This window comes from Tamandua tetradactyla, chromosome 16 (assembly GCF_023851605.1).
Source record: "Tamandua tetradactyla isolate mTamTet1 chromosome 16, mTamTet1.pri, whole genome shotgun sequence".
Classification (NCBI taxonomy): Eukaryota; Metazoa; Chordata; class Mammalia; order Pilosa; family Myrmecophagidae; genus Tamandua; species Tamandua tetradactyla.
This window is the reverse complement of record NC_135342.1, coordinates 5,361,757-5,381,845: the sequence shown is the minus strand read 5'-3', so window position 1 is coordinate 5,381,845 and position 20,089 is coordinate 5,361,757. Positions and strand designations below refer to the sequence as shown.

Genomic DNA, 20,089 nt, shown 5'->3' with positions numbered 1-20,089 from the left:
AACTGTAGAGCTGTGTTCCAGTAGCCATGTTTCTTGAAGATGATTGTATAATGATATAGCTTTCGCAACATGACTGTGTGATTGTGGAAAACTTGTGTCTGATGCTCCTTTTATATATGGTATGGACAAATGAGTAAAACATATGGATTAAAAATAAATAATAATTGGAACAAAAAATGTGTATTTTTAGAGACCTAGTTTGTCTTTATGCCATGGGGTGGTCTATTCAAGCACAAAGTGAGTTCACTCCGAGTGATGATATACATGGGAAACTACTCCAGGTATCATCTGATGTAGAATGTAGGGCTTGTGGGGTCCAGAGTGGGTATTAGAACATCATTTTGGATTTATCTTGTCCAGGATGGAATCCTAACTTGCTCATTTATTCAGTTTTTGTAACCAGGTTGCATGATGTGACCTAAAGATATGATGAATCAATGTATACATCCTGGGATGTTCTAAGTAGGAATAAAGAAAAGCGCATTACCTGAAAGGGTGGCAGGACAGGAAGGAGTATTGAGGAGGGGTCCCCAGTGTGCTGTGCGGATGTAGCCTGATGTCCCAAGGACGAGGATGGAAGGGATGCACTCAAGGAAAGTCAAAGGTGGTTAAGGGAAAGCACCACAGTTTAATGGCGGAAGAGGCCTCTACAGGGAACATTGGACATTGTCCCTGCACCCCAGTGATGCGTGCTCCCCCTTACAAGATTCTTAGCAGACATTTTACACAGTTTTCTTCCAGATTCACTGGACACTTCAGAATTTTCCAAGGCTCCCCCACTCTGAAAGGTGCATTTGTCCTCCCAGTGTCTACATCATGGTGGTGTCTTGGGGACTTTCCTGGCTGTTCCAGGCTTGAAACAGCAGCACCGCGAGTACCACCAGGATCAATCCAGCCAGGCCCATTCGGATGAGATTCTCCACTGTGTAGTCTTTGTACTTGGAGCCTAGGAGTTATGGATATAGAGGTTACATATATTAGGGTGAGCTGAAGTCACCCCAGGAGCACTAATGTCCACCCAGGACACCCACCTCCCCTTGACACGTCATGTGCCTGTGTGCCTCCTTCCTTTAAATAAGACTTTCCCCTATTCACTACTCTTGGGTTCTGGCTTGCATTGTGGTGGGCTGATGGTTTCAAGGGTTTCTGAGAACAATAACAACAAAAGAGGGGTAATTGACAAGTTGAAGAGAAACTTTTCTCTAGGTCCTGCATCTTACATCCTCTTGTTTCTCATGAAAAGACTTTTCTGTGGTTTCTGAATAATATCTCCCCTGCTGTGGCTGGACTTCCTATGATCTCCTCATTTGATACTTCGAGGTTCCCTTTGATGTTTGAATTTGGTTTATAAGTCACAGTGGAACTGCCCCAAGAGCTCAGCTTTAGTGAGAACACTACTTATTTTTTCCCTACATCAGAAATAACTGCACTTTTGCATACATACTTTTTATTCTGGCACATGGGGCCAAGTTAGCTGAAAGTACTCAAGATAAACATTTCACTTATTCAACAGCTGAGGACCCAGGGTCCATGAATGATACTGCATGTTCAGAAGCCCAAGGCATGAAAATCTGGGGTTTCTTATTCTACACTCTGCTACAATGGACCTCACTTCCACCTCCTTGGCTTGACATCTGTTTTTTTTAATCATTCATTTATTCTTTCATGAATTAATCTTCATATTGTTAGGGAAACTTACAACTAGATAAACATATATATGCTTGTATTCAAACATACACACATATGTATATACGAACATATACACATGTAGATATGCATGTATATTTTCTTATAATTGGTGGTTTTATGTCAATAGGTCATAAAGCCAGAATTTTTGCTTTCTTAGCATATGAGCTCAGTTGGGTAGGTCAGTAATAAACATGCAAACACACACTAGATGAAAAGTATTAGCTGGATGTTTGAATATTCCCAAATATGTAGATATATACACGCACATGTACATATATTTGTCTATCCATTTTTTCTCTCTCTCATCTATCTACCTACCACCTATATATCTATCAATCAGCTTTATCTATATTTATGTTTGATTAATCATTTGAAGTATAATATGTATGGTGGGGGCAGATCTGTTCTGATCAGCATCCTCAGTGAAGATTTCACATGGAGAGGACATTCAAGCTCATCCTGAAAAAGAAGAGGGAGCCAGAGCAGGGGCCACATGGAGTCCCAAGTACATAGCAGCATAGTCTGCGGGTATACCAGATGCCCAGGGAAGGTTCCAGCCTGTCATTCAAGAAGGAAGAATCTGCACCAGAGGAGAAGGTTCAGAAGAGGAGGGGAACTAGTACATGGCAGCTGGCTCCCTCCCTCTCTTTCTGGAAGAATCCTGGAAACTGCTGTAAGGTGTCAAGAGGGGAAAAGGAATCATTTTATTCTATTTAAAAGGTTACTTCAATCTCCTCTAAATGAAAGCATGTGCCCCACGGAAATCTATGGTTCTGGTCTACAGACCTGTAGGAACAGTGAAGGAAGTGGTATTTTCAGATTACCTACACGTAAAATAAGATAGGAAATTCTTGAAAAATAAAAATGAACAATAGGTAGAATTCAGTTGTAGCATTACACGATGGTTTGATAGCAAGAAGTCTTTTTTTTTAATATGGGCAGGCACCAGGAAACAAGCCCAGACCTCCAGCATGGCAAGAGAGAACTCTGCCACTGAGCCTCCATAGCCTACCCACAAGAAGTTTTGGAAATGTATGTATCACCATGACGATAAATCCAAGAAAAACGACTTGCTCAGGAAAAGTAAAGTTTTCAGAAAAAGTCTCCATTCACAATAAAACCACCATGAAACAGGAAATCAAATTTAAATGCTTAGGTCAATACAGCTGTATGTATAAAATATGAATTTTAGGGGTTTGCCTTAAAATAACATGGACTAGAAATGATGTCAATTTCTTAAACTGAAGATCAAGGACATTTTATTCCACCATCATTATCATATGATGAGAGAAATGAGAGAAAAAATTATACAATTTGGGAAACAAAGAAGTAAATTTCTGTTTTCTATTGTTTGATATAATTTTATCTACAAATTACAAGGGCTCATTGGAAAAACTGTTGACTCAAAGATCTTATGAAATATGAAGATGGAAAATAAAATATACTCAAATCAATTTGTCATGAACATTTAGCTATTTTAATTACTTAAAAAATAAAATAAAAAGGAAGCAATGATTTTATGTATTCAGTATTAAATTAGTTGAAGTAGTTCTTAAACTTAACTGTGAATGTATTTGATTTTTAGGAATAAAATTGCAAATCCTTCTCCATTTGAAAAATAAACCCCGGTTGAAAAATATCTTTGAATAGAACAGTTAACATTAAGCTAATTCTCCATCATGGAGATATAAATTGGAATTTTCCAATGAATATATTAATGCAGTTATTTATTTTAAATTTATAACTCTAGATAATTATGACTAAATTTGTAAGAGTGTATATGAAAAAATTGCAAGAAAAGTTTAGGAAAAATTGGAGGAAAGAGAAATGGGGAAGGAACTGACAACCAGATCCTGTCATTCTAGCCATAGAGGCGATGCAATCATCCCACAGGGGAATGTGAATCTGCTATGGGTAAATTGTAAATCTTTGCAGGAATGTAGGATGACTAAATGAACAGATGAGACTATGACAGTTGAAACGTTAAACAGAAAATGCCCAAGGAGTATCTGAGGCTGTGTAGACTCAGGTCCAGCCTCCCAGGGGAGCTGTCTCTGTGCACACCCCTGGACCAAGCACCTCCTTTATGATCTTTTCTCAGGCTGTACCCTCTGGATAGGGAGGGTGAGGCCAGACCACTGGCCCTGTCCATCTCGCCATCCTTGGTTCTTAGTTCTCGGATGTCGCCCTCTCCTCTGACCAGCACAGAGGTAACAACTAACCATCTTCAGAGACCCTGGGAACCACGTGTCCCTCGTCCTTAACATCCTCACATCTGGGAACAGACCATCCCTGAGTCGTGGAAATTGGACTGAAATGTGTTTAGAGATTGGCTCAGGCCTGGGGATGCTGGTGATACATGGGGTCAGGACCTGGTGGAGAGGAGCTGGGACCCCAGGGCTTCTGATGTTGACATGGAGACATGGAGAAGTGAATGGGTGTGGCCCTCTAGCTTCTCCCTCTCGTCTAGTTGGGTTTCCTGCTATTCTCTCCCAAATATCATTGCATCCTTGTCTCTATCTGCAGCCCTGTCTGATATTTCAGGGATTGGATGATCCAGGTGTACAGGTCTCCAGTCAATGTCTGAACTCAGATGGGTTGGAGCTTCCTTCTGCAGAACCACCCTCTGTGCTTCTTTCATGCCATGTTTCAGAGCTCCCCTGGGGACAGGGTCATGAACTCACCATCATTCAAAGAGGGTTTAGGAGTAGGGGCTTCTCACCTGAGACCACGAGCTCCAGGGGCGCACTGGACTGAGACAAAAGGTAAGGGGCAGTGCTGCGTGAGCCGTAGCACCTGTAGGTACCCCCGTGGGAGGAGTTCACAGAGCTCATGGTGAAGTTGGCCAGGTAGAGCTCAGCTCGGTACAGGGATCTAAGACGCAGGGCGAGATCAGCTTCCCCTTCCTTGGTCAGAAGGAAAGTGTCCATCGGGCTCCATGACTGACAAAACAGGGTAACCTTCTCTCCCAAGGACACCTGGGGGCCCGGCTGAGCAGAGAGGGAGGGTGTTGAAGTGAACTCTCCTAGAGAGAAGAAGGATGGATGAGGGGCTGCTACACTCCACCTTGGTTCTGAACAGAGATTTTACAAGTTTCCTCTCTGAGAACCTCTCAGTTTCCCAGTCTCTCTTTCCTTCCCATCTTCTTTTCCTCTATGTCTCTCTGCTTCTCTGGTGATCCCACAACCCTAGTCCTGCCCATGAACACCTGGGGTCCCCCACAGGGCCTATGTAGTCAGGGTCTCTGGATGGACCCAGCAAGGGTCCCCTCACCTGCGATGAGGACATCCAGGGGCTCGCTGGGGGCTGACCACTCGGAGGAGAGGTTGTGTCCACCGTAGCATCTGTACCTGCCCCCGTGGGTGCTGCTCATACGGACCAGGGGGAAGTTGGCCTGAGAGAGCCCAGCCCGGGGCTGCTGGCCGAGGCGCTGGGTGAGATCACGTTCCCCCTCCTTGGACAGAGCGAATCTGTCATAGCTGATGTCAGAGCAACACTGGAGCATCAGGCTCTGTCCTGAGGCCACGATGGGGCCTGGCTGGGCCAGTAGGGACGGCTTCCTGGACACGCCTGGGGGAGAGATGTTGTGGAATACAGGAGATGGTCCTCCAAGCACCTCCCACCTCATCTTGGTCTCCAAGTGTCCTTGTCACACACACTCTCGACTCACCTCACCCCATCCTGCCACCTGGGGCTTCCCAAAGGACAAGTCTCCCCTCAAACTGTCTGAGGCATCAAAGACTTTATGGGACTGGGATGGGACTTCCTCACCTGAGACCAGGAGCTCCAGGGGGGCACTGGGTTCCGACCACACATGGGGTCTGTTCCTGTAGCGGCCATAGCATCTGAACGTCCCCCTGCGGCTGGGGCTCACAGGGAATTGGGCCTGGAACTGCCCAGTGGAGAGTCGTTGTGCATCCAGGGACCAGAAACGGTCATGTTCTCCTTCCTCAGACAGAATGAACTCTCCAAATTCCGTCCGTGAGCCACACTGGAGGGTCACAGTCCCTCCTGATATCACCACAGGGCTTGGCAGGGCAGAAAGGGTGGGTTTGCCAAAGGACCCTAGGAGAGAAGGAGGGGCTGTGTAAATGGGGTCCAGATCACCTGTTTTCCCCAGGATGGGCTGTGATGGGGCGGCATTGAGCGCAGACCCCATTCCTGAGGGCAGAGCGTGAGACTGTGACTGACCCTTGCATGTCCTCTCACCTACTGTCATCACCAGATCCAAGGGGTCACTGTGTGCTGAAGAGCCAGAAGAGCTGTAATAGTAGCAGTGATACTGCCCTGCATAGGCCTCCGTCATGTATCGGATGGAGAACTTGGCCTTGTTCCTGGGCTCCAGGGAGCTCTGTCTGTCCCAGGGTGCTGGGCTTCCCTCTCTGTCCAGAAAATACTCCTCAGCCTCCAGGCTCCCCTGACACCAGATGGTCACGTGGCTCCCCCAGGTGATCACAGAGCCCGGCTCAGCCCAGAGGGTGGGCTTGGGGAGGGTCCCTGGAAGGTAATCAAAGGTGGCTTTAAGAGGACCAGTTGTCCCACTTTCAGCTCCAAGACCCCTGCTAGATTTATCACTGTTATCCCAGATCAAACACATTTTAAATTCTGGGTCAACTCACCTGCCTGCACTTGTGTCCTCTTGTCGAGACTCAGCCCTGGAAGACAGTCCAGCATGAGAGATTTGTACTCTGAAGCCTGAGCAGATCCTCTCCTCCCCTTGAGCCTCCAAGCCCTGGGGTCTCCTGGTTGACCAGGGTCTGTTTGGAGTGGGACCCCTCGCAGACTGGGCCTTCCCCCTCTCAGATCTCACCGAGGCAGAGCAGGGCCGTAAGGGTGGGGATCATGGCGTCCTCCCACTGGGCCCAGCTAGGCAGCTGGAGGAGACCACAGTGCCCGGCAGGATGGACGGACACACAGGACATGGCCAGTGGGAAGCTGGCCCTACATGTCACAGGGTTGTCACAGCAACCCCACAGGAAGGGGAACTGCCCCTCCCCAGGAACCTGGGTCTCATTTCCCTAGGGTGGGGCTGACAGCTGCAGTTTCTTTGAAGACATTTCAGACAGAAATGGGATCTCCTGACCCTGGCCACTGTCTGCCTGATCTGCTCTCATCTCCACAGGAGCAGGATGTCACAGTCAAATGGACCCAGTGCCAATCCTGGGCATTACCCTTTAGACGAGGGTGATGAGGTCATGATCCTCCCTGTCATAGCCTCCCTTGTGGGTGTCTCCTTCCCTCCTTTGGCCATCAGAAGATCACTCTAGATTCCTTACAATTGGCCATCATCACATCAGTCTTTGGAGATGCTTTGATAAAATACGGATTTTTCTGCAGAGCTCAGATCAGCAGAGACACACATTTCACAACTAACTGTGCAGTTAAAGTTGAGTTACCCCATGGCAATGAGTATAAAGAAGAAATACGGGGAAAGAGAAGAAGAAACATGACTCTTCAACTTGGCCTTGGATTGTGGCTTTTTTTCTACCAATCCATCCCTTTCATGGACTTCCCTTTTTTTTTTTTTTTTGTTTCCTCAACTATAGCCTCTTCCCCCATCTCCTTGGAAACAAACCTCTGAGTCATTTCTGCCTCCTCGGTGGCCTTAAATTCCTCTGGAAGATCTCTCCTCCTCATCTTGCAACTTTGTTTTCAGCATTGTGTATCCATGAATGGGATTAGAGGTCTGATTTTGAGGAAAAGTTGTTTTCATTAAATTTCCAATTGCCCCCCTCTGCTTGTGTGAACTTTAGCTGTCACGTCCCTTCTCTGGCCTCACTCTCTTCATTTGGACTGTGTTGATGTGAGCCATGGTCTTTTGAGGGCTTGTGGCAGTCAGTGGTGCCTGGAATAAAGAAGTCCAGTCCTTGCTAATATCAAACCAGATTAAGACATGTGGGGGTGAATTCCAAGATGCTACTTATAAAACTGTCCTTCATGTCCTTGAACATCTTCAAGATTCAGGCTTTACATTCTGTAGGACAGCCACTCACCTCATTCCATCCAATGTTGTCTTAATATAGACTCAGGCCATGCATTCTTTCTTTCTTTCTTTTTTTCTATCCATGGGCAGGCACCGGGAATTGATCCCAGGTCCTCTGGCATTCCAGGCAAGCGTTCTTGCTTGCTGAGCCACCGTGGCCCGCCCCAGGCCTGAAGGAGCACCTCAGAAATGAGGCTGAGTTACTCTCTTTTCCTTTAGGGGGCACACAACATCTACCTGTCCTATCCCTGGTGAAGTTATCTTTGATCACCTGGTCAAGTTGGTATCTGCCAAGTTCCTTATTGTGAAATTGCCAAATTTCTCTTAGTATTTGTTTAATATTTTGTGAGGAGATATTTGGATCTTAGTCCAATATCCTGACCCTCATCAAACCTCCAACTAGCTTTAGCATCCATGGAAAACTCTCATCAGATTGTCCACCATGATGGCTACTGATTGTTTGTTTCCTGATTGTAGAGTCCCAGCTCTAGAATCAGTAATTTTCTGAGGAGCCCTAGATCTTTTAGTGGAGGGTGGTATGTAGAAACCAAGATCTGGATGTTTGTAGTGGTAGATGTTTGTAGACAATCCATTGTTACTGGATTGTCATTTCTCAAGGTCTTCTGAGAGGACACAGCTGAGATGTACACAGATACACACATGCATCTACATGCACGTAACACAAACATACATATGTCCCTATAACTATTTCTGCATCACTTGATATATATATATATATACATTAAATGATGTCAAACTTACATTTTCCTTTCCCATATAATACTTCAGAAGTTTTTCTTGCCTTCCACCTTTTCACATCCATAATTCCCTTCACAGACAGTGGGTAATTTAGCTCCAGTTGTTTCCAATCTATTTACATGTTTGCTCAATGCAATTTCCCAACTACTCTGTCAGCCCACCCAACTCATCACCTCCATGTCCACTCCCTGCTGTCCTGCTTCCATGGCTGCAGACCAGTAATGGCATCACCTTCCCCATTATCAACCTGCTGTCTGTACATAGCTCCCATAACCCCTCACCACTCCTCTTCCTGGAATCTCAAAACTCTGTCCCAGAAATCTTCTAGACCAAAAGGGGAAAGAGAGAAATTAGCAAAATAAAGTGTCGATGGCTGAGAGAATTCAAACAGAGTTGAGAGGTTACCCTGGAGGTTACTCTTACATTTTATATAGATATCACCTTCTTAGTTAAGGTATATTGGAGAGGCTGGAGAGAAGTGCCTGAAAATGTAGAGCTATGTTCTAGTAGCCATGTTTCCTGAAGATAATTGCATAATTATAATGATATAGATTTCACAATGTGACTGTGTGATTGTGAAAACCTAGTGTCTGATGCTCCTTTTATCTATGGTATGGACAGATGAGCGAAACTATGGATTAAAAATAAATAAATAATAGGGGGAACATATGTTAAAATAAATTGAGTAGATTGAAATGCTAGTGATCAATGAAAGGGAGTGATAAGGGGTATAGAAAAAAATAGGGGAAACAAAGGCTAAAATATATTGGGTAGATGGAAATTCTAGCAATCAATGAGACAGAAGGATAAGGGGTATGGTATGTATGAGTTTTTTCTTTGTTATTTCTTTTTCTGAATTGATGCAAATATTCTAAGAAATTGTCATGGTGATGAATATACAACTATGTGATGGTATTGTGAATTATTGATTATATACCAAGAATGGAATGCTCACATGGTAAGAATGTTCATGTTTGTATGCTGTCATGTTAAAAAAAAAAAACTCTGCCCATATGGGCAATGACAGGAGTTGCTGGGGAAAGAGGGAGACTGGTATCCACAGAATGGGCTATCTTATCCACTTGATTATTAAAACCTTCTTCTGCTGAAGTCACCCTCTGGTGAGTATTCATACAGGACACAAATATCTTCATGTTCTTTGCCCACTCAGAATGGGCTGTCCACATACCTCTTCCCCAGACCTCTTTGTCACCAATTTTCCTATCATTCTCCTTCTAAGTCCCTAACCAGCCAGTCAAAACATTAGCAAAAACCTTTATATAAATACACCTCTGAGTCATTATATAAATACACTTCTGACCACTTTTCCTTCCAAGTGAAATGAATAACCAGATGAACTTTTTGAAGTTCTTACCACTGCCCTTCAGGGACATCCTGGAAAGGAGTTGCAGTGCTTCAGCTGTCCACTTCCAGGTGGTCCCTGCATATTGTGCAGAACCATCTATAAATTAGACCCGAGTTTTCTCTTCCTAAGTCAACTAACTGAAAGGAACTCCCCAAGAGGCCATAGCTCTGGTCTGGGAAAGAGAAGGTCATGTGGCAGAAGTTGGGGCCATGGGCATTTGGGCCACTTCCTCATGTAACTTACTTGTGCCTTCAGGATGTGCTTGAGTCCTATCTCTAATATACCATTTCCATTTTATGAAGTCGTGTTACTATGCATGTCCAACTTTATGGCTTGGTGGTCAGACCACAATCAGCTGATAATAGGCAACACAGGTCTCATGGTAACTTGGTGGTCCATGGTTAAGTGTTCAGTCTCTACTAAGGCCCAGTAGCAGGCTAAAAGATGTTTCTCAAAAGGAGAGTAGTTATCTGCAGTGGATGGTAAGCCTTTGCTCCAAAATCCTATGTGTCTGCATCGTTATTCTCCTATAGGGGCCTGCTGCAGGTGCCACACAGTGTCCCTATTTGCTACTGACACTTCCAACACCATCAGATCTGCTGGATCATGTGGTCCAGGTGGCAGAGCAGCTTGCATAACAGCTTGGACCTGTCATAGTGCCTCCTCTTGTTCCAGTCCAAGCTGAAAACTAGCAGCTTTTCTGGGCACTCGGTAAATGGACCAAAGTAGCACACCCAAATGAGGTATATGTTGTCTCCAAAATCCAAAGAGGTCAACTAGGTGTTGTGCCTCTTTTTTGATTGTAGGAGGAGCCAGATGCAACAGCTTATACTTCACCTTAAAAAGGATATCTTGACATGCACTACACCACTGGACACCTAGAAGTTTCATGGAGGTTGAATGCCCCTGTATTTTGAATTTATTTCCCATCCTTTGACATGCAAATGACTTACCATAAGTCTAGAGTTATTGCTACTTCTTGCTCACTAGATCCAATCAGCATGATATCATCAATATAATGGACCAGTGTGATGTCTTGTGGGAGGGAGAAATGATCAAGCTCCTTGCAGACAAGACTTTGATATAGGGCTGAAGAGTTGATATACTCCTGAGGCTGGACTGTGAAAGTATACTGCTGGCCTTGCCAACTGAAGGCAAACTGTTTCTGGTGGTTCTTACTGTCAGCTCTTGAGATAAAAACATTTGCTTTTAATATATTTTAATACATTAATTTTAATATATTAATAAAATGATACCACATCTGGAACGGCAGTTGCAATTGGAGTCAGCACCTGTTTAAGTTTACAATATTCTAGTGTCATCCTTCAAGTCCCATCTGTTTTCTGCACAGACCAAATAGGAGAGTTAAATGGGGATCTGGTGGGAATCATCATCCCTGCATCCTTCAAGCCCTTAACAGTGGCACTAATCTCTGCAATGCCTCCAGGAATACAGTATTGCTCCTGATTCACTATTTTACTAGGTAGGAACAGTTCCAGTGGCTTTCACTTGGCCTTTCTTATCTTAATGGCCCTCACTCCAAGAGTCAGAGAACCAGTGTGGAGATTCTGCCAGTTGCTGAGTATGTCAATTCCAATCATACCTTCTGGTTCTGGGGAAATGTCCACAGAGTGGGTCCAAGGACCCACTGGACCCACTGTCAGATGGATCTGAGCTAAAATTCCATCAATAACCTGACCTCCATAAAACCCTACTCTGACTGGTAGACCATAGTGACATTTTGAGTCTCTTGGAATCAGTGTTACGTTTTTTTTTATATATAGTTTTTTTATTAATTAAAAAAAGAATTAACAAAACAATTAGAAATCATTCCATTCTACATGTACAATCAGTAATTCTTAATAACATCACATAGTTGTATATTCATCATTTCTTAGTACATTTGCATCAATTTAGAAAAAGAAATAAAAAGACAACAGAATAAGAATTAAAACATTAATAGAAAGAAAAAAAAAAGACCCTATACCTCACATGCAGCTTCATTCAGTGTTTTAACATAATTGCATTACAATTGGGTAGTATTGTGCTGTCCATTTCTGAGTTTTTATATCCAGTCCCGTTGTACAGTCTGTATCCCTTCAGCTCCAATTACCCATTCTCTCTCTCTTTTTTTTTAATTAACAGAAAAAAAGAAATTAACCCAACATTTAGAAATCATACCATTCTACATATGCAATCAGTAATTCTTAACATCATCACATAGATGCATGATCATCAATTCTTAGTACATTTGCATCGGTTTAGAAGAACTAGCAACATAACCGAAAAAGATATAGAATGTTAATATAGCGACAAAAATAAAAGTAATAATAGTAAAGTCAAAACAAAACAAAACAAAGCAAAACAAAAACCAATAGCTCAGATGCAGCTTCATTCAGTGTTTTAACAAGATTACTTTACAATTAGGTATTATTGTGCTGTCCATTTTTGAGTTTTTGTATCTAGTCCTGTTGCACAGTCTGTATCCCTTCAACTCCAATTGCCCATTATCTTACCCTGTTTCTACCTCCTGCTGGACTCTGTTACCAATGACATATTCCAAAGTTATTCTCGAATGTCTGTTCACATCAGTGGGACCATACAGTATTTGTCCTTTAGTTTTTGGCTAGACTCACTCAGCATAATGCTCTCTAGGTCCATCCATGTTATTACATGCTTCATAAGTTTATCCTGTCTTAAAGCTGCATAGTATTCCATCGTATGTATATACCACAGTTTGTTTAGCCACTCTTCTGTTGATGGAGATTTCGGCTGTTTCCATCTCTTTGCAATTGTAAATAACGCTGCTATAAACATTGGTGTGCAAATATCCGTTTGTGTCTTTGCCCTTAAGTCCTTTGAGTAGATTCCCAGCAATGGTATTGCTGGGTCGTATGGCAATTCTATATTCAGCTTTTTGAGGAACCGCCAAACTGCCTTCCACAGTGGTTGCACCTTTTGACATTCCCACCAACAGTGGATAAGTGTGCCTCTTTCTCCGCATCCTCTCCAGCACTTGTCATTTTCTGTTTTGTTGATAATGGCCATTCTGGTGGGTGTGAGATGATATCTCATTGTAGTTTTGATTTGCATTTCTCTAATGGCCAGGGACATTGAGCATCTCTTCATGTGCCTTTTGGCCATTTGTATTTCCTCTTCTGATAGGTGTCTGTTCAAGTCTTTTTCCCATTTTGTAATTGGGTTGGCTGTCTTTTTGTTGTTGAGATGAACAATCTCTTTATAAATTCTGGATACTAGACCTTTATCTGATATATCATTTCCAAATATTGTCTCCCATTGTGTAGGCTGTCTTTCTACTTTCTTGATGAAGTTCTTTGATGCACAAAAGTGTTTAATTTTGAGGAGCTCCCATTTATTTATTTCCTTCTTCAGTGTTCTTGCTTTAGGTTTAAGGTCCATAAAACCTCCTCCAGTTGTAAGATCCATAAGATATCTCCCAACATTTTCCTCTAACTGCTTTATGGTCTTAGACCTAATGTTTAGATCTTTGATCCATTTTGAGTTAACTTTTGTATAGGGTGTGAGAGATGGGTCTTCTTTCATTCTTTTGCATATGGATATCCAGTTCTCTAGGCACCATTTATTGAAGAGACTGTTCTGTCCCAGGTGAGTTGGCTTGACTGCCTTATCAAAGATCAAATGTCCATAGATGAGAGGGTCTATATCTGAGCACTCTATTCGATTCCATTGGTCGATATATCTATCTTTATGCCAATACCATGCTGTTTTGACCACTGTGGCTTCATAATATGCCTTAAAGTCCGGCATCGCTAGACCTCCAGCTTCGTTTTTTTTCCTCAAGATGTTTTTAGCAATTCGGGGCACCCTGCCCTTCCAGATAAATTTGCTTATTGGTTTTTCTATTTCTGAAAAATAAGTTGTTGGGATTTTGATTGGTATTGCATTGAATCTGTAAATCAATTTAGGTAGGATTGACATCTTAACTATATTTAGTCTTCCAATCCATGAACACGGTATGCCCTTCCATCTATTTAGGTCTTCTGTGATTTCTTTTAGCAGTTTTTTGTAGTTTTCTTTATATAGGTTTTTTGTCTCTTTAGTTAAATTTATTCCTAGGTATTTTATTCTTTTAGTTGCAATTGTAAATGGGATTCGTTTCTTGATTTCCCCCTCAGCTTGTTCGTTACTAGTGTATAGAAATGCTACAGATTTTTGAATGTTGATCTTGTAACCTGCTACTTTGCTGTACTCATTTATTAGCTCTAGTAGTTTCGTTGTGGATTTTTCTGGGTTTTCGACGTATAGTATCATATTGTCTGCAAACAGTGATAGTTTTACTTCTTCCTTTCCAATTTTGATGCCTTGTATTTCTTTTTCTTGTCTAATTGCTCTGGCTAGAACCTCCAACACAATGTTGAATAATAGTGGTGATAGTGGACATCCTTGTCTTGTTCCTGATCTTAGGGGGAAAGTTTTCAATTTTTCCCCATTGAGGATGATATTAGCTGTGGGTTTTTCATATATTCCCTCTATCATTTTAAGGAAGTTCCCTTGTATTCCTATCTTTTGAAGTGTTTTCAACAGGAAAGGATGTTGAATCTTGTCAAATGCCTTCTCTGCATCAATTGAGATGATCATGTGATTTTTCTGCTTTGATTTGTTGATATGGTGTATCACATTAATTGATTTTCTTATGTTGAACCATCCTTGCATACCTGGGATGAATCCTACTTGGTCATGATGTATAATTCTTTTAATGTGTTGTTGGATACGATTTGCTAGAATTTTATTGAGGATTTTTGCATCTATATTCATTAGAGAGATTGGTCTGTAGTTTTCTTTTTTTGTAATATCTTTGCCTGGTTTTGGTATGAGGGTGATGTTGGCTTCATAAAATGAATTAGGTAGTTTTCCCTCCGCTTCGATTTTTTTGAAGAGTTTGAGGAGAATTGGTACTAATTCTTTCTGGAACGTTTGGTAGAATTCACATGTGAAGCCATCTGGTCCTGGACTTTTCTTTTTAGGAAGCTTTTGAATGACTAATTCAATTTCTTTACTTGTGATTGGTTTGTTGAGGTCATCTATGTCTTCTTGAGTCAAAGTTGGTTGTTCATGCCTTTCCAGGAACCCGTCCATTTCATCTAAATTGTTGTATTTATTAGCGTAAAGTTGTTCATAGTATCCTGTTATTACCTCCTTTATTTCTGTGAGGTCAGTAGTTATGTCTCCTCTTCCATTTCTGATCTTATTTATTTGCATCCTCTCTCTTCTTCTTTTTGTCAATCTTGCTAAGGGCCCATCAATCTTATTGATTTTCTCATAGAACCAACTTCTGTTCTTATTGATTTTCTCTATTGTTTTCATGTTTTCAATTTCATTTATTTCTGCTCTGATCTTTGTTATTTCTTTTCTTTTGCTTACTCTGGGATTAATTTGCTGTTCTTTCTCCAGTACTTCCAAGTGAACAGTTAATTCCTGCATTTTTGCCTTTTCTTCTTTTCTGACATAGGCATTTAGGGCAATAAATTTTCCTCTTAGCACTGCCTTTGCTGCATCCCATAAGTTTTGATATGTTGTGTTTTCATTTTAATTTGCCTCGAGGTATTTACTAATTTCTCTTGCAATTTCTTCTTTGACCCACTCGTTGTTTAAGAGTGTGTTGTTGAGCCTCCACGTATTTGTGAATTTTCTGGCATTTCACCTATTATTGATTTCCAACTTCATTCCTTTATGATCCGAGAAAGTGTTGTGTATGATTTCAATCTTTTTAAATTTGTTAAGACTTGCTTTGTGACCCAGCATATGGTCTATCTTTGAGAATGATCCATGAGCACTTGAGAAAAAGGTGTATCCTGCTGTTGTGGGATTTAATGTCCTATAAATGTCTGTTAAGTCTAGCTCCTTTATAGTAATATTCAGATTCTCTATTTCTTTATTGATCCTCTGTCTAGATGTTCTGTCCATTGATGAGAGTGGGGAATTGAAGTCTCCAACTATTATGGTATTTGTGTCTATTTCCTTTTTCAGTGTTTGCAGTGTATTCCTCACGTATTTTTGGGCATTCTGGTTCGGTGCGTAAATATTTATGATTGTTATGTCTTCTTGTTTAATTGTTCCTTTTATTAGTATATAGTGTCCTTCTTTGTCTCTTTTAACTGTTTTACATTTGAAGTCTAACTTTTTGGATATTAGTATAGCCACTCCTGCTATTTTCTGGTTGTTATTTGCATGAAATATCTTTTCCCAACCTTTCACTTTCAACCTATGTTTATCTTTGGGTCTAAGATGTGTTTCCTGTAGACAGCATATAGAAGGATCCTGTTTTTTAATCCATTCTGCCAATCTATGTCTTTTGATTGGGGAATTCAGTCCATTAACATTTAGTGTTATTATTGTTTGGATAATATTTTCCTCTACCATTTTGCCTTTTGTATTATATATATCATATCTGACTTTCCTTCTTTCTACACTCTTCTCCATACCTCTCTCTTCTGTCTTTTCGGTTCTGACTCTAGTGCTCCCTTTAGTATTTCTTGCAGAGCTGGTCTCTTCGTCACAAATTCTCTCAGTGACTTTTTGTCTGAGAATGTTTTAATTTCTCCCTCATTTTTGAAGGACAATTTTGCTGGATATAGGAGTCTTGGTTGGCAGTTTTTCTCTTTTAGTAATTTAAATATATCATCCCACTGTCTTCTAGCCTCCATGGTTTCTGCTGAGAAATCTACACATAGTCTTATTGGCTTTCCCTTGTATGTGGTGGATTTTTTTTCTTTTGCTGCTTTCAAGATCCTCTCTTTCTCTTTGACCTCTGACATTCTAACTAGTAAGTGTCTTGGAGAACGCCTATTTGGGTCTAATCTCTTTGGGGTGCACTGCACTTCTTGGATCTGTAATTTTAGGTCTTTCATAAGAGTTGGGAAATTTTCAGTGAAAATTTCTTCCATTAGTTTTTCTCCTCCTTTTCCCTTCTCTTCTCCTTCTGGGACACCCACAACACGTATATTTGTGCGGTTCATATTGTCCTTGAGTTCCCTGATACCCTGTTCAAATTTTTCCATTCTTTTCCTGATAGTTTCTGTTTGTTTTTGGAATTCAGATGTTCCATCCTCCAAATCACTAATTCTATCTTCTGTCTCTTTGAATCTATCATTGTAGGTATCCATTGTTTTTTTCTATCTTTTCTACTTTGTCCTTCACTTCCATAAGTTCTGTGATTTGTTTTTTCAGTTTTTCTATTTCTTCTTTATGTTCAGCCCATGTCTTCTTCATGTCCTCCCTCAATTTATCGATTTCGTTTTTGAAGAGGTTTTCCATTTCTGTTCGTATATTCAGCATTAGTTGTCTCAGCTCCTGTATCTCATTTGAACTATTGGTTTGTTCCTTTGACTGGGCCATATTTTCAATTATTTGAGCGTGATCCGTTACCTTCTGTTGGCGTCTGCGCATTTAGACAGATTTCCCTGGGTATTGGGTCCAAAAGTTAGGAAGGTTTTTCTGTGAAATCTCTGGGTTCTGTTTTTCTTATCCTGCCCAGTAGGTGGCGCTCGTGGCACACGTTTGTCTGCGGGTCCCACCAGTAAAAGGTGCTGTGGGACCTTTAACTTTGGAAAACTCTCGCTGTCCGGGAGGTTTGCTAGCCAAAGCGGCTTGGAAGAGTTCTAGCTGGCCCAGGGACCGAACGCAGGGAGGGTTGCTGGCCGCCGCAGCCCGGGAAAGCGCCCGTCCGAATTTCCTAGTCGGCCCGGGCGACAAGCGTGGCGGGAGGCCCCAGCGGCAGCGGCCCGCCCGGGAGAGTGCACGTTCCCGGGGAGTCACAGGTTTGGAAGGGGCCTCCCCCGCCCGTCACCATTCTCCCCGGCCTGGGGATTTCCGATCCAATTCTCTCAGTTGGTCTGGGGGGCCACGCGTGGTGTGGCCACCAGCCGCCGCGGTTTCAGGGGACCACCTCTCCAATTCTCCCAGCCGGCCCGGGAAGGGGGAAGGGAGTGACTCCGGCCCGGGAAGGGGGAAGGGAGCGCCACCCGCGCGCCTTGGCGATCTCACCCAAGCGGCTTCTCTCAGCCAGCCAGCTGTTCCAGGATGGGGTACGCTGTCTTTTTTATCTCTGTTGTGGCTTTGGGTGCTGTTCTGTATCGTTTCTACTCCCCTAGTAGCTTTCCTGGAGAAGAAACTAAGATCCGCGCATCTTACTAAGCCGCCATCTTCTCCGGAAGTCCAGTGTTACTTTTGAGCCAGTATTCAGTAATCTCCAAAGTATCTCATCATTTTCTTTTCCCCAGTGCACAGTTACCCTAGTAAAAGGACACAGGTCTCCTTGGTGAAGACTGGGAGGAAGGGTAATAGTGTAAATTCTAGGTAGGGTAAAAGTGTCCTTCCCCAAGGGTACCCAACCCTCTCCTCATTTGAGAGACTCAGGGTCTGTAAACTTTCTCTAGTCTGGGAATTGATTAAGTGGCCATGACTCTCTGTTTTTGTAATTCAAGTTAGACTTCTGCTCATTTGACCCAGAATTCTTCTGCTTATACAGCTCAAACAAGAATTTAGTAGACTACCCATCTATTTTATTACCAGGTACCTCATGATCTACTAGCCAACACCACAAGTCTTTGCGAGTCAGATTATTTTGACTGTTGTGTTGAGTTTGCTGTCCATTATGGTGGCCACGCCCACCTTATCTAGGGTGATTAACAGTCACCAAGTGGCTTCTGCCAACTTGGGATCCAATCACCTCCATTGTGTTTAAGGATTCCAATTCAGTGACAGCAATTCCCACAGAAAAGTCTGACCTACAGAGAAGTACAACTACAGAGCACTTCAGGGATGATGGATCTAGTCTCACAAATTTATTTCTCAAGGTTCTGGTGAAAGATGTGTCCTCTGGACATTAATGAGGTGTGTGAGCAGGTCTTCTACAATAAATCCACTCTAACATTCCCATCTCTCTAAACCTCTGGAGCCCCTCATCTACATTATACAGGGCAACCCTGGCCTTTTGACCTCAGGTAATGTCAGCCACCTTTTGATACATGGTTCATCCAATCATCCAAACAAACTGTTAATGCCCTTTCTAGCCCCTCAAGCTGCAACACTGACTGCAGAATCTCTGACTAGCAGACCCATATCAATAAATTCAGCTTGGTCCAACTTTATATTGTTCTACCATCATCCTGCACCCTTAATATCCATTTCCATTAATATTGCCCTGATTTCTACCTATATAGATTGGAAAACTCATGCAGATTTTTTGAAGTATAGCATACCTCCTCATGGGTTACACTTTATAGCTCACTTTTTGGGGTTTGTTGGGACTTTAGTCTTGTTGTGGTCTTGAAGGAAAGAGAGATGGTGGGAGTGGGTCATGAAAAAAAAAACAGAATTGTCCTCCAAGCCAATTACCTCAGGGCATTCTGTTGCAGTTTCATTTGGTGAAACAGGATTAGATACTCCAGACAGAGGAACAAGGTTGTTTCCCCAGGGAGGTGGTTACAGGGTTAGTGGGCACAGAGGGTTTAATCACATTAGGTGGAAGTTGGATAACACACTCCAATGGGGAGACTGGAGGCCAGGAAGCTGCTTCCTCAGGACAATTCATTACAGGTCTATCTAACAAAGGCTCAGCAAATTCCAGGGATCCCATCTCCCTATTGCCATCGCTGTTAAACCATATATCACCATCCCACATTTCAGGATCCCATTATTTCCCAATCAAAGCCCTTACTTTAATAGCAGACAACATGCAAGGTTGAGATTTTAGTTTATGTTGTAAATTTGCTACTTATACAGAGCCTTTGTGTCTGGCGTTCAGAGATCTAAAGTCTGCAACCACAGGAAATAAGATTTTCTTTCATGACACACATGGAAACATTTACATCATTCATAGGGTGCTTAAGGTGCAAATCTGAAGTCTTCAGCCCAACCCTTTCCCCCTTCACTGTATCCAGCATATCTAACAACAATCAGCCAATATCATTATAGCTCTTATTTCTACAAAACTCTGTAAAGGTCTCAAAAACATTATCACCCAGAGTCTTGACTCAAATAAGCATACAATTAACATAATCTAACAGTGATATTTTGAGTATCTCTTTTGCCAACTCACCCCATGGACTGTCTGTGCCATTTTGATTATTGGAAGCAGAGTCATTAGTGCCTCTGATTCTAGTCAGGGTAAAAAACCAATTGTAAAAATCCATTTTTAAGATTCTGTTTCCCAAGAACCACTCCCAGTATCAAGCTGTGTTAGTCAGCATTCTCTAGAAAAACAGAACCAATAAGAGAGATCTGTAAATATGAGATTTACAAAGGTATCT

The 20,089-nt window shown here is 42.2% G+C and overlaps 1 protein-coding gene across 3 annotated transcripts; it reads right to left on the bottom strand.

The window, feature by feature from the left end:
• Positions 1-608: 608 nt before the first annotated feature.
• LOC143658649 (leukocyte immunoglobulin-like receptor subfamily A member 6) lies at positions 609-6,631 on the bottom strand. 3 transcript variants are annotated; one of them, XM_077130807.1, is made up of 7 exons: positions 6,500-6,570; positions 6,309-6,344; positions 5,899-6,186; positions 5,461-5,754; positions 4,963-5,259; positions 4,412-4,714; positions 609-946 (listed from the first exon to the last, which is right to left on the bottom strand). In XM_077130807.1, the coding sequence occupies exons 1-7, from the start codon at positions 6,531-6,533 to the stop codon at positions 810-812; spliced, it is 1,389 nt and encodes a 462-aa protein (XP_076986922.1). In that variant the 5' UTR covers positions 6,534-6,570; the 3' UTR covers positions 609-809. The 3 variants fall into 3 exon arrangements, with proteins under 3 accessions (XP_076986922.1, XP_076986921.1, XP_076986920.1); XM_077130806.1 differs by lacking the exon at positions 4,412-4,714 and having other exon boundaries at positions 6,500-6,631; XM_077130805.1 differs by lacking the exon at positions 5,899-6,186 and having other exon boundaries at positions 6,500-6,631.
• Positions 6,632-20,089: the final 13,458 nt, after the last annotated feature.

What these genes read in the sequence shown, in the direction of transcription:
- LOC143658649 (XM_077130807.1), bottom strand. Translation starts at nt 6,533, where the DNA reads ATGATCCCCACCCTTACGGCCCTGCTCTGCCTCG. An exon ending in GGATCTGGTGATGACAGTAG is followed by an intron (nt 5,755 to 5,898) that starts GTGAGAGGACAT and finishes CTTCTCTCCTAG; the next exon opens with GGTCCTTTGGCAAACCCACC. An exon ending in CCTGGAGCTCGTGGTCTCAG is followed by an intron (nt 947 to 4,411) that starts GTGAGAAGCCCC and finishes CATAACTCCTAG; the next exon opens with GCTCCAAGTACAAAGACTAC.